General features: G+C 38.7%; 1 protein-coding gene across 9 annotated transcripts in view; it reads left to right on the forward strand.

The window, feature by feature from the left end:
• The window catches only part of SYNJ1 (synaptojanin 1), a 116,261-nt gene that overhangs the window by 84,269 nt on the left and 19,800 nt on the right, over positions 1-12,192 (forward strand). For all 9 annotated transcript variants that reach the window (XM_072615072.1, XM_072615077.1, XM_072615073.1 and 6 more), the window contains 4 exons: positions 4,737-4,854; positions 4,966-5,181; positions 7,116-7,194; positions 10,722-10,884. In XM_072615072.1, coding sequence (XP_072471173.1) covers positions 4,737-4,854; positions 4,966-5,181; positions 7,116-7,194; positions 10,722-10,884 — 576 coding nt within the window. The remainder of the gene's footprint in view (positions 1-4,736; positions 4,855-4,965; positions 5,182-7,115; positions 7,195-10,721; positions 10,885-12,192) is intronic.

The following is a 12,192-nucleotide window of genomic DNA, read 5'->3' on the forward strand; positions in this document are numbered from 1 at the left end:
GAAAATGGTCCTGATGAGAGACTGTCTGCCAAGTGTCAGCCTAAAATATGGAAAGGCTCATTTTCAGGAGCTTGGCTGCTAGTGATGGATTTTTTGGCTCCATATAACATCAAAAAAATTACAAATTTATCCCTCGGTCTTTCATGACCCTCTTCTACTTTTGTAATGACGCAAAGAATCACAGGTTTTAGAATTACTAGAAATGTTAGTTTGACTGTTTGTATTCTTTTATATTTCTGGTGGAAATGATCCTTATTTATAGGTGTATCTTACCTATAAATGAGTAACAAGTGGAAGTGATAGCTAAAAATGGATGGAGAATTCACAGATTTTCCTTGGAGGGGCAGATGCTGTGACTTTGTCATGTGCCCAAAGACAAATCATTTCCTACGACCATCAGTCATCTTGCTGTTTGAAATTTGTGATGAGGATAGCAGCACGCCTGCCCCAAAGACAACTGCAGTTTATATACCAAAATTTATTGCTGAAGATGAAGAGAAAGACAAATTCTATGAAGAACTTAATAAGATCCTTGATACTAAACCAATATTTTCACTGATGCTACTGACTTCATTGCAAAGAAGCACAAAGGAAAGGCCATTCATCCAAACTGTACTCGAAAGCATGGTTCAAGATTAAAAAAGAGGCAGTCAAAACTCATAGGAGCTCTTAGAAGCCCCAGACCTCTATGTCATAAATTCCTTGAGAAGAAAATTAGGGGCCTTGAATGTGGAAATCATTTAACCAGCATCACAAAAAATTAAATTGACTTAACAGGCAGGAAATACCCAATAATGAGTGTAGGAGAGATCATTTCTGAGTCAGTCATCCATATATACATGTGCCATTAACCATAATAAACAAAAATCAGCACCTACATAGAAGGGAGGTTAAACATGAGATGACATTATAGGTAATTACAAGTACTGTTTCATACTTTTAAAACATGGGAAACAGAGGAATAAGATAACATTTTTCATTTCCTGTAGAGATTTAACTGATATAAAATAATTGCCATAATGAGTAGTATAAAAAGCTACAAAGGTGCTTTAGCCATCCAGCAGTCACTAATCCTTCTTTTCAAATAAGGGGATGTGACTGCCAAGGGTGGTGGTTCAGAATATGTTCTTTTGCAAAATATTACAGAAGAAAATGGTGAAATACCATGAGCAGCATCACTTCAAAAAATAGTTAAGTGGTAGACAGAAAAGTCAGCATGAGACCCAGTTAAGTCAGATGGATGTTTAAATGAAATTTAAAGGACAACAACCAGGAGATGAAAAGCAAAATAGTTCTTTCCACTTTTCTATAGTGATCTCATGTCATCTGTGAGAATAAACCCACCATATTTAGAAACTAACACTTCAGTCCACAACATGTAATAATGAGGATAAGGAAATAAATCTGAGGATGAAAATAGTAATATATAAGAATACTCAGTAGAGAGCTGTGCTAGAAGTAGCACAATTTTCAAAACATTGAAGGATTAAAGATAAGACATCCCAAAGAACGGGAATGACAACTGGAAAAAAAAATCACAGCATTTCCAAAAAAATCAAAATAACTGATAACTGCTATTCCTTTGGAATCAGGATTATTCTCATTATTTAAAAAAATAAGCATTTGATTTATAGAGCAATCTTTCCAATAAGGGGTCTTTCATCTATATGTTATTTACTCAAGGTTATTTGAGAGGAAAAGCCCAGAGACAAATTTAGTTAGCAATCCTGTTATTAGTAAGTGAAGTACATGACAGTGAGACATTATGTCACCAAAGGTGCCTTTGGCACAGAGCAGGTTTCCCCAAATTTAATGGAGGATCTTCCAGATGCTTCTGGTTATACATGGGACTGTGCTGATTGCCTCAAACTCCAGAATACTTCTGAGTTCTGCAGCAGAGCCAACTCTACTCCGGAAAAGTCAAATGGATGAAGGAAGCTTAATGTCCAGAATGTGAGGTGCAGTTAGATAACTGGCCCATTGAATTGAATTTTATTTCATATGTCCTGTTAGACTCTGCAGATGGACAGCACTCTGGGGTGTATTCTGCAGCGTGCTGCAGTGAAAAGAGCAGGATTTGGAATCAGAGGACTCCTATTCAAAAACTGGCTCTGTTATATGTTGCCTATGTGATCTTAGGTCACTTAACTATTCTGTACCTGTTTCCTCATATGGCATAAAATAAGGTAGTTTGACCAGGTAACTTCTGAGGTTCCTCCCAGGCCTGAATCTGATCCTGTTAAGAAGAAAGAACAAGCTAGATTGTATTTGAGAAATTATATAGCATTTGTTCAATTATCCTTAGGTTATTACTGACAGAAAAATCTTCTCTTTTTATACCACCATAGCCAAGAATACCCAAGTGCTAGTCTTGCCTCTGATCCATACTGTCTGTGTGACCCTGGGCTGCTCACACAGCCTTTCATTGCTCTGGTGACTCTCTAAGGCTGAGTTGCAGAGAAGATTCTGACCTGCATTGGTAAAAGGAGTTTCCATACCTGAAAGTTCCTTATACCAATGAAATCATGAGACTAGCCCTATCCCCCAATCCCCTAATGCTGTTGCCAGACTAGTGTACCCCATGTCTCGTTATGTTTCTCTGCTCAAGTCCCCAGTGCCCCTGCTGCTCATTGAGTAAAGTGAAAATTCTTTTGCCTGGCATTCAAGACCCTCTATGATTTGGTACTACTATATGTACCTCCTCATCTTACTTTTCAGTCCTTCCTTCCAAGTATCCTATTGAATTACTCTGTGTCCTAAACACTTACTGTTATGTTCCCCTCTGTGTGCCTTGAATTATGCCTTTCCCTCTGACTGGAATGACTTTCTTCTCCTGTGCTTTTTCTGTTCGCATCCCTCCATTCAACTGAAATATCAACACCTTCAGGACGCTTTTTTATGGTCCCTTTCTGCTCTTTTCAGAACTCACAAAATATTCTGTTTTAAACCTGTCTGGTATACTTACATATTACTTTGAATCATCAGTCCTTTTCCTCCTAGTACGTTGTGAGCTAAATGAGAGTAGTGACTCTTTTAACCTAACTTTGTATCATCATATATTTCATCCATTAATTGTGGATTCTGTCCTGGGATATATGCCCCCCCCCCCCCCAATTTTTTTTCCTTCCTTTATACTTTTTCTTGGTGACCACATCAGTTCCCATGGTACTCTTTACACACCACTCAAAATCTTTATATCCAGACCTAGACACTCTCCTGAGTTCCAGTCCCACATCATAAACAGTCAAACAGTGCCCCTTTGGACATTGGATGTCCTGTGGGCATCTCACATTGAGTACATCCAAAACAGATCTCATTATCTTTTTCCCACCAGACCCACCAATACAATCTCCCATATCCAGTCGTTTCTCTCTGTCATGCCTTCTCTCACTTTAGTTCAGACCCTCATCACCACTCACCTCAATCATTGCATTGGTAGGTGGGTGGGGCAATGGATAGCGAACCTGCCATCCAATCAGGTCAAGAAGACCTGATTTCAGATCTTGCCTCAGACACTTATTTCTTGTGGGGCCCTGGGCAAGTCACTTAACTTCTGTTTGCCTCAGCTTCCTTATCTGTAAAATGGAAATCATAATAGCACCTACCTGCCAGGGTCATTGTGAGGATCAAATGAGATCATATTTGTAAAGCATTTAGCACAGTGCCTGGCCCATAGGAAGCACTATGTAAATGTTAGCTATTGGTCTCCCTGCCTCAAGTGTTCTCCCCACTCTGATTTATCTTCCTTCCAATAGCTGGCAGAGTGCTTCCTGAAGCACAAATCTGACTACTTTGCTCCTCCTGTACCTTGCCACTTTCACCTTTGCTTTGCACACACTCAAAACACTCCTTATAACCTCTAGGATCCAGTCAGGGCAGAAAGCGTTATTAAGTGCTTCCAGTGGGCCAAGCACTGTGCTAAGTGCTGGGAATACAAAGAAAGGCAAAAGAAAAAAAAACCCAGTGTCTGACCTCAAGGAGCTCACATTCTGATGGGGGGCAAACATGCAGACAGCTCTGTACACCTGAGGTACATCCAGGGTAAGTTGGAGGGAAGATAATAGTAGGATAAACAGTAAATGCCAGTTTGGCTGTAAAGCTTTTCACAGCCTGTCCTCAGTCTATCTTCCTAGACTTAGAATACGTTATTTTCCTTCCCATACTCTGTGGTGCATCCAAACTGGCCTCCATATTCCTCATACACAATACTCTATCCCCCATCTCTGCACCTTTGCACCGGCTGTTTCCCATGCTCAGCATGTGCCTCATTTCACTTCAACTTCTTAAACTTCCTTACCTCCTTTAAAACAACTTAAGCTCTGCCTTCTCCATAAAGTCTTCCCCCACCCTCTCTGCCCGTGCCCTTCCTCCCCCTCCCTAAGTACCTTACACTTATTTTGCATTTATATTATATCTATGCTGTTTATCCTCAGATACATGTATGACGTCTCCCTCGAGAGTAGTGATTGTTTCCCCCTTTTTTTGTACTTGTATGCCTCCCATCTAGCCTTGTGCCTAGCATAGGAGGCATTTAATAAATTCTTATTGTTTGGTTCCCCCTAGCACCTAGCCATCTGCCAGAGTGCTTTGATAGACACTTAATAAAGATTTGTGGGGTTTAAACCAATAGGAAATGTTTCCGTCATATATAAATGTAACTGAAGTATATCTTTTTACTGCTCCACAGTCTCTTATTTTCTCTAAATAGATGCTCTTTTGCTTTACGTTGGTTGCAGCTGAAGATCTGGATCTTCTGAATGCTAGTTTTCAAGATGAAAGCAAAATCCTTTACACTTGGAATCCCGGCACTTTGTTGCACTATGGAAGAGCTGAGCTGAAGACTTCTGATCACAGGTTGAATATTCCTTTTGATATTCTCATTTGAAATCTAATTATTTTCCCTTCGGTATCCTCAATATGTTCCCAGGACTGATTGAATATGTTTCATTTTCTCTGTATTTTAAGACCTGTTGTCGCACTGATTGATATAGATATTTTTGAAGTGGATGCTGAAGCCCGACAGAATATTTATAAAGAAGTCATTGCGACCCAGGGGCCACCAGATGGCACAGTATTGGTCTCCATCAAAAGCTCATTACCAGAAAATAATTTTTTTGATGATATCTTGATTGATGAGCTGCTCCAGCAGTTTGCAAACTATGGTGAAGTTACCCTCATAAGGTAAGTGCAACATTTATTAATGACTGTAATTCCGGAGTACTTCATGATTTATGGTCTGATTCACTCTTCAGTTCAACTGTCTTCAGATTAAACTGTTCCCATTTTTTTCAGGATAAACTAGACTGTATAATAGAGGAGTAAAAATATAGTAGCTGCATTTTAGTTGTTCATAACCTTGTGAAGCACTTGCTACGTAGTTTCAAGCTAAAAGTGAGGCATACTGCTAAAGGCATTTAGAGGTTTTAAAATCAGAAATTCATACTTAAAGTTTAAAGTGAAACTGGAAATATGCTTTTAAGTGAAAACTGTGCGAGTTTAGATATGAGCTACGAAGATAGAATCTCTAGTTCAGTGGGCTTAAGCACTGTGCTAGGCAACAGGCAATATAAATAAATGCAAAGAAGTAAGCGATCTCTTCTTGGTCATGATACTTTTTAATAGATAGTAAATAAGTCATTATGAGAACTTTTTCAAAGGCAGTGTATTCAGTCTGAACAATTTCAAAGTTATTTAGTCAATACGCATTTATTAAGCACAATATATTAGGCCCCACCCCAAGTTCTGGGGATGGATAAATAAGTCCCTGCTCTCAGAGAGCTGGCTGCAGTCTGATGGAGAAGTCAGCATGCCAACAACTCTATAAACAGGATACATACAGGAGAAGCTGAAGGTAATCAGCTGAAAGAAGACACCATCATTAAGGGGGATCAAGAAAGGTCCCCATAAAAGATGGGATTTTAACTGGGACTGGAAGGAACCTAGGAGGTAGAGATAAGGAAAACGCCTGGAGTCTAGAGATGGAGCCTCTAGTTTGAGGAATAACAGAGAGGCCGAGATTACTGGATTGAAGCGGGGGGGCGGGCAAAAGGAGGTTGGGGAAGGTAAGAGTAAGAAGATTGTAAAGGTAGGAGGGGACCAAGTTGTGAAGAACTTTGGGTTGAAGCTGTGGAGACTGATGAGATTACCAAGGGAAGTAGTATTGAAGGAGAAGACAGAATGGTGGGGGACAACCACCCTTAGGTGGTGTGACCGGGATGAAGACTCAGCAAAGGGTACTAGGAAGGAGTGAAATCAGACAGGCAGGAAGAGAACCAGGGAAAGGTAGCCATGGAAACCTAAAGAGGAGAACACCAAGGAAAGGATGACCAACAGTGGCAACCTTTGCAGAGGTCAAGAATTGTGTTTCCCATTGTCATCCCTTTTGAGGGCATGTGCCTGGGTTTATTCATTTGTAAAATGTGCTTTCCCAACTTGGAAATAATATTGAGCGTCAATAAAATATGTGAAACTTTGAGCTTCCTAGGTAAGTTTGGGTCTTTCAGGTTTGTTTACTCAGGCATTTGTTAATGTGCCAGCTCTAGCAAAAATAATAAACTAGACTGCATGGTGCCTATTTACTATTTATTTAGAGATGACATGTGCATACACATGTACATGTTTGTGAAGACATAAAATATGGAAAAATTAAACATGTTTTTTGTAAAGGGAAAAGTCATATGACTTACCAGCTTGAGTTCTTTGGATTCATAAGTATTTGGATAAAGAAGTAGATATAGCTATTAGACTATTAAAATATCTTTTTAAAGATTACACCTGAAGACTTTTAAATAGCTAGAGACCAAGGTGTTAAAAAGACTGTTGTCTTCATCTAACTTTAGAAAAACCCTAATCATTACCAAACCTAGAAAAGTTTCTCTAAGGAAATAGCTATCATTCTTTGTGTTTCATTGGTGTTTCTTTTGCTAATGATAAAGAACTATATTTAATACCTAGCCAGTGATTGTTTCCTTTGAAATCAGGGTTTTATTAAAATTCCCTTTAAAAAATATTTTATTTTTGGTATTCTCACAATCATGAATTTGTACTGAATAAGTCACTGAGTTGTCAAATTATTACATTAAAGATAACTGACATTCTTTACAATTGTCTTGAAGATTTGTAGAAGACAAAATGTGGGTTACATTTTTGGAAGGAAGTTCTGCCCTGAGCGTTCTGAGCCTAAATGGTAAAGAGGTAATGTAACCTTTGTGCAATTTAATAAATGTTTATAAACCACCTATATTGCCTAAGCCACTGTCTTATTCGTTCTAAAAGATCCTGAAATGGTCTTCTAAGCAGATATAACTATATTAATCTGATCTAGTGGTAATTAATAAAAGATAGTCATTCTTAGTCTTACAGAATTATAGACAGAAATATTTTCTATATAAGTACAAGTTTCAGACTCATACCAGACTTCACAGAATAATCACAAAATATAACTGCCATTGATGTTACCTAATAAGAAAATATGGGTGTCATAATGATAACAGACCACACACACACACACACACACACACACACACACACACATCTTCATACATGTATAGAGAAATAGATCACTTTAAGGTTTGCAAATCATTTTTTGTAAATCATATTTGAGACCTTGAGAGTGTAAATGACTAGCCTATGACTGCACAGCTAAGAAATATCAGAAGATTTGAAGCCTGGTTCTCCTGACTCCCAAGTCTGGCGCTCTCTCTACCGCGTCCCCGCACTGCCTCTTATGAAATTGGTTTTCTTTCATTGTAGTTTGTTACATACTTGAAAATTTTAAATATTTTTCAGTGGGCATTTGTATATTTGTATATAACCTATAGAATATGCAGTCAGTTAGCACTTAGCTGGTGATATGAAAGAGTGAAAGTGAAGCAAGGTAGGAAGAAAATTATTCAACTCAGTTTATTTCGTTGTGACTCTATTTCCTATACATAAAAAATTTTTTATTTCATTAATAAATAATTTTAATAGCCTATTAAATTTTGGCTAGACTATCAAAATTGTTCTTTATTCAGGAATATTATTGACTTACTAGGCACAAATCATGCTATTGGCAGGCACAGAATTGTCTCAACTTCTACAAATTAGCCTGTCTACAAATTTATTCTGCTTGCTTCCAGTCAGATCATAAATTTCTGAAATATGTAGTCATTAGATTATAATGAAGAAGACCAGAAATACTCAGAAGAAAAGGATTTACTGTGACACATGGTAACATTATCATTATTATATGACATTTAAGGTAACCGTCACCTGTAAGCTGAATAGTGCAATTTTTATTATATTGGCATAACCTGACGGAATATTTAGTATAGTAATGATTGGTATCGTAAACTACTACTTGTATTATAAATAGCTGCTGAAAAGTAGCCATTTTTATAAGTATTATTCATCACATTTAAACAGGTTAGCTTTCACTAAAAGGTTTAAAATCAATACTTCAGTGGATCTGTGATATCAGTGTGTATTTTCCTTATGCTGCTGTAGCTCAGAGTCCATTGATACGTTCCATCCTCTCCAACTTGTCCTTAACTTGTGAATCCTCCACAGAGAGCAGTGATGAAGAAGAGCTGTAGACTTAGGGATCAGGAAGACCTGAATTGTCATTCTGATTCTCGATACTTAACTAGCTTTGTAACCATGGGCAAGTCACTTCTAAGCCTCGGTTTCTCATCTGTAATATAAGAATAGGATAATAGTACCTACTCCTGGAATTGTTATGAAGGTCAGATGAGATAATTGAGATAAAAGTATGTAAAGCTCTTTATAAACCTCGAAGTGCTATGTAAGTATCAAGGTTGTTTTTTTTTTTTTATTTTTAATTACCATATTGTGCTGGGGACTTTCTCCAGTCTCCATGCCTTTGCACTGGCTGTCCTCCATGCCTGGAACGTGCACCCTCCTCTACTCTGCCTCACAGAGTCCCCCTCCTTCCTTTATGATCAGGGAAAGCACTACTTCTTACATGAAACCTCCCTTGAGGCACCCAACTGCTAGCATCCTCTCTCTCAAACGACCTTGAATTGAACTATGTTGGTGATTTTTGTTATACAGCCTGGCTTCTTGTTATCTCTCACTCATGTTATCTGACCAGTCTATCTAGTTTTTCCAGTTATGCATCTGTTTTATTATCTTTTATGCCATTCTTGTGCACAGTTCTTTGGTATTATACTGCAGCCCATTTATGTCCACCACATGTCTTTCCACTGCTGTTGGGAAAACCTACAATTTTGATCCTTTGAAAGCCATTCTTTGAGCCATCTCTAGTGCTTAAAAACAGAATTTTTAAAAAGTAACCACAGCAACAAAAATGCAAATAGCAAAAGTCACCAACATGGTTCAGTTTAAGGTAGTTTGAGCAAGAGGACATGAGCAGTGGGTGCCCGAGGGTAGGCTTTCACTGATCATAAAGGAAGGAGGGGGACTCTGTGAGCAGGGTAGAGGAGGGTGCATGTTCCAGGAATGGAAGACAGCCAGTGCAAAGGCATGGGGACTGGAGATGGAATGTCATGGATGGAGAAGAGAAAGGAGACAATGGCTAGAACATGAGAGTGGAGGAGGAGGCTTTAGAATAGTCTCTCTAGGGAATGGGACGGAGAATCAGTCAGGGAGTACACATATTTCCTTGCTTGGTGAAGACCCCTGAGATTAGATATGTGGATTTGTAGAGAACCTAATAGTTTGATCGCACGACTTTCTCCTATTTAGCACAGATAGGAGTATCCAGTATTAGAGTCTGGCAAGGCCTGAACTTGGGAAGACTAGGGAAATAAGGGATTTGAGATAGGAGGAACGGGTTAGCCTTCGGGCTGAGATTGGGAGAGAAGGCGAAAGGTTTGCTAGCTTGGGAGAGCACTTGAATGATAGAGTAGAGGTGCTAGTGAGGACAGATAAAGTCCCGGGAGAGATGGAAGGCAGGGGGCAGAGATCTGATCAAAGCATTTCAGACATCTTGTTCATTGAAACGGGCACTGGAGGGTGATCGTGAGATGAAGAGTGACAGCTGTGTACACGATAGCTGTGATTATTGTGGAGTAGAGGAAGTCTCAAGAATTAAAGAGACTGAGGAACTGGGAAGGGGAAGTTAGAATATTTGGAAGGTGTTGGAGTGAAGAGGAAAACCTGAATTCCTTGAGGAAGGAGCACAAATGCCATGGGATACAATAGATAAGTGCTATTAGGACCTTGACTGGGTCAAAAATAGAAGTAAATTTCAAACAAGGAGAGGGTGTTGATGGATGGCATCAAAGGAGGAGTCTTGAATTGGCTTACAATTCCCACTCGCTCCAGGATCAGGATAAGGAGTGGGCTATGTAACCAGTAGTACAGGGAGTGGCTAGAGGTTATCATCTTGTGGGAGCCAGGTCTCCATGAGGATGAATAGACAGAAGGCGCCCAAGAGGAAGAGGTCTAAAATGAAGGGAAGTTTTTGTTCACAATGAAAATAGAATGGGCAGGACCAAATGGAGTTAAGGTAAGGGGAAATCAGAGAAGTGTGAGGTTTAGGTGGGATATAGCATCCATAAATATTCCTCCTTTGAGGTTCTTTTCCTGTCATGACTCCAGCTCTCTCTTCCTGAATAGGGGGCAGGAAGGGGTTGCTGTATGACTTGCCCTGCCCCCAGCCTCTCTAGAGTCTGGGGAAGAATGGGACAAAGGATCTTTAATGCAGAAGGTTTAATTTTCATGTTAATAAATTTGCATTTTTCTTCCAAATACAGCTTTTAGATCGAATCATAACTATTACCTTAAAAAGCCCAAACTGGGTTGCTGATTTGGAAAAAGAAATGAATTTGGAGAAAATTAGCATTATGTTGCCACCATCAGCAAGTTCCACTTTGCTTGGGGAAGATGCGGAAGTTGCTGAAGACTTTGTTATGGAAGGTGTGTTTACCAAACAAGTACATTTGATAGTTCTGTGTCATTGGTGGGGTCACAAATCTAGAACTGAAAGGGGGCACCGGAGCCGTGTCGTAGATGAGGAAAACCGAGGGACTGAAGTGACTTGCTGAAGGTCGTACAGGTAATTGTGAGAGGCGGTGCTTGAACCCACGTCCTTTAGCACCACGGCTAGTTCTCTTCCCACCGTCTCGTGCTCTCCCCAGCAGGCTCTTCCCCTTCATTAAAAAGTAGGATCATCTTTATAATGCTTAAAAAGAAACCAAACAAAACTTGTGCCAAGATGCTTTTAAAAATTTCATTGAATTCGTTGTTCTCTCTCTTCCACTTTTTCGCAGTATACGTTAGCAGTGTCTATTTGTTTTTGTTTCATATTGTATTTCTTGTTTCAGTTTTTTTAATAAAATGAGATCTAATTTGAATGACTAAGTCATTTGCAAATATAAATAAGAACATGATATTTTGTTACTGTGATAAAACCTGAAGTTGGTCGTATGATCTCATTAATTTTAACATGAACTTCAAAATGGCAAAATGACATGTGATATTTAAGTGATGCAGAAGATCTAAAGGAAATCACTTCCTCCCCACGGCCACCTTCCCTCACAGCACATTTTGATAACAGTTTGTATTTATGAGAATGTATGAATGAGTAATCAGTATGGACAGGCATGGATGAACTCATCTCAATCTATGTTGTTAGAGAGCATGATTGATAAAATCACAAATCCATCAAAGTGTTAGAAAATAAAAACTGTTAAGCTGTTAGGGAGACATGGATGATATACACATGTAACCATCGCACAAGTTTGGGGCAGAGTTTAGTTACTTTACCCAGGTGATGGATGGGACAAAGAAGTAGCATGGAAATGTAAGTAAGCTATTCCATTCTCAAATTCACAGGTTCTGCTGAACATTTGCTTCCTTAAATTATCTTCTCCAATTCTGTATCATTTTAATTAGTAGGAAATATGTTGGTTGTTGAAATATATATTGCATTCAAACAGCTTCCTATCTATCTTAATGTGTTTCTAGAATTGAACTTCTTTCCTGCCCTTTACAGAATTTTGCAAGTAAATTTGTCAAACTTAGAACTCAGTGACTTAAAATGTAGACTGTCTTATTCCTTTAGCTTTATTAAATAGTTTTTAGGTTTGTTTCAAATGAACCTAAATGCTTAATATGTATTTTATTTGTGAAGTTGATAGATGACTTGTGTAATTTATTCCTTCAAATTCTGGGCTCTGAAATTTAGCCCTTTAAATCATGGAATTAGTGAATATTGCAGAAATG

This window comes from Notamacropus eugenii, chromosome 5 (genome assembly GCF_028372415.1).
Source record: "Notamacropus eugenii isolate mMacEug1 chromosome 5, mMacEug1.pri_v2, whole genome shotgun sequence".
NCBI classification, from domain to species: domain Eukaryota; kingdom Metazoa; phylum Chordata; class Mammalia; order Diprotodontia; family Macropodidae; genus Notamacropus; species Notamacropus eugenii.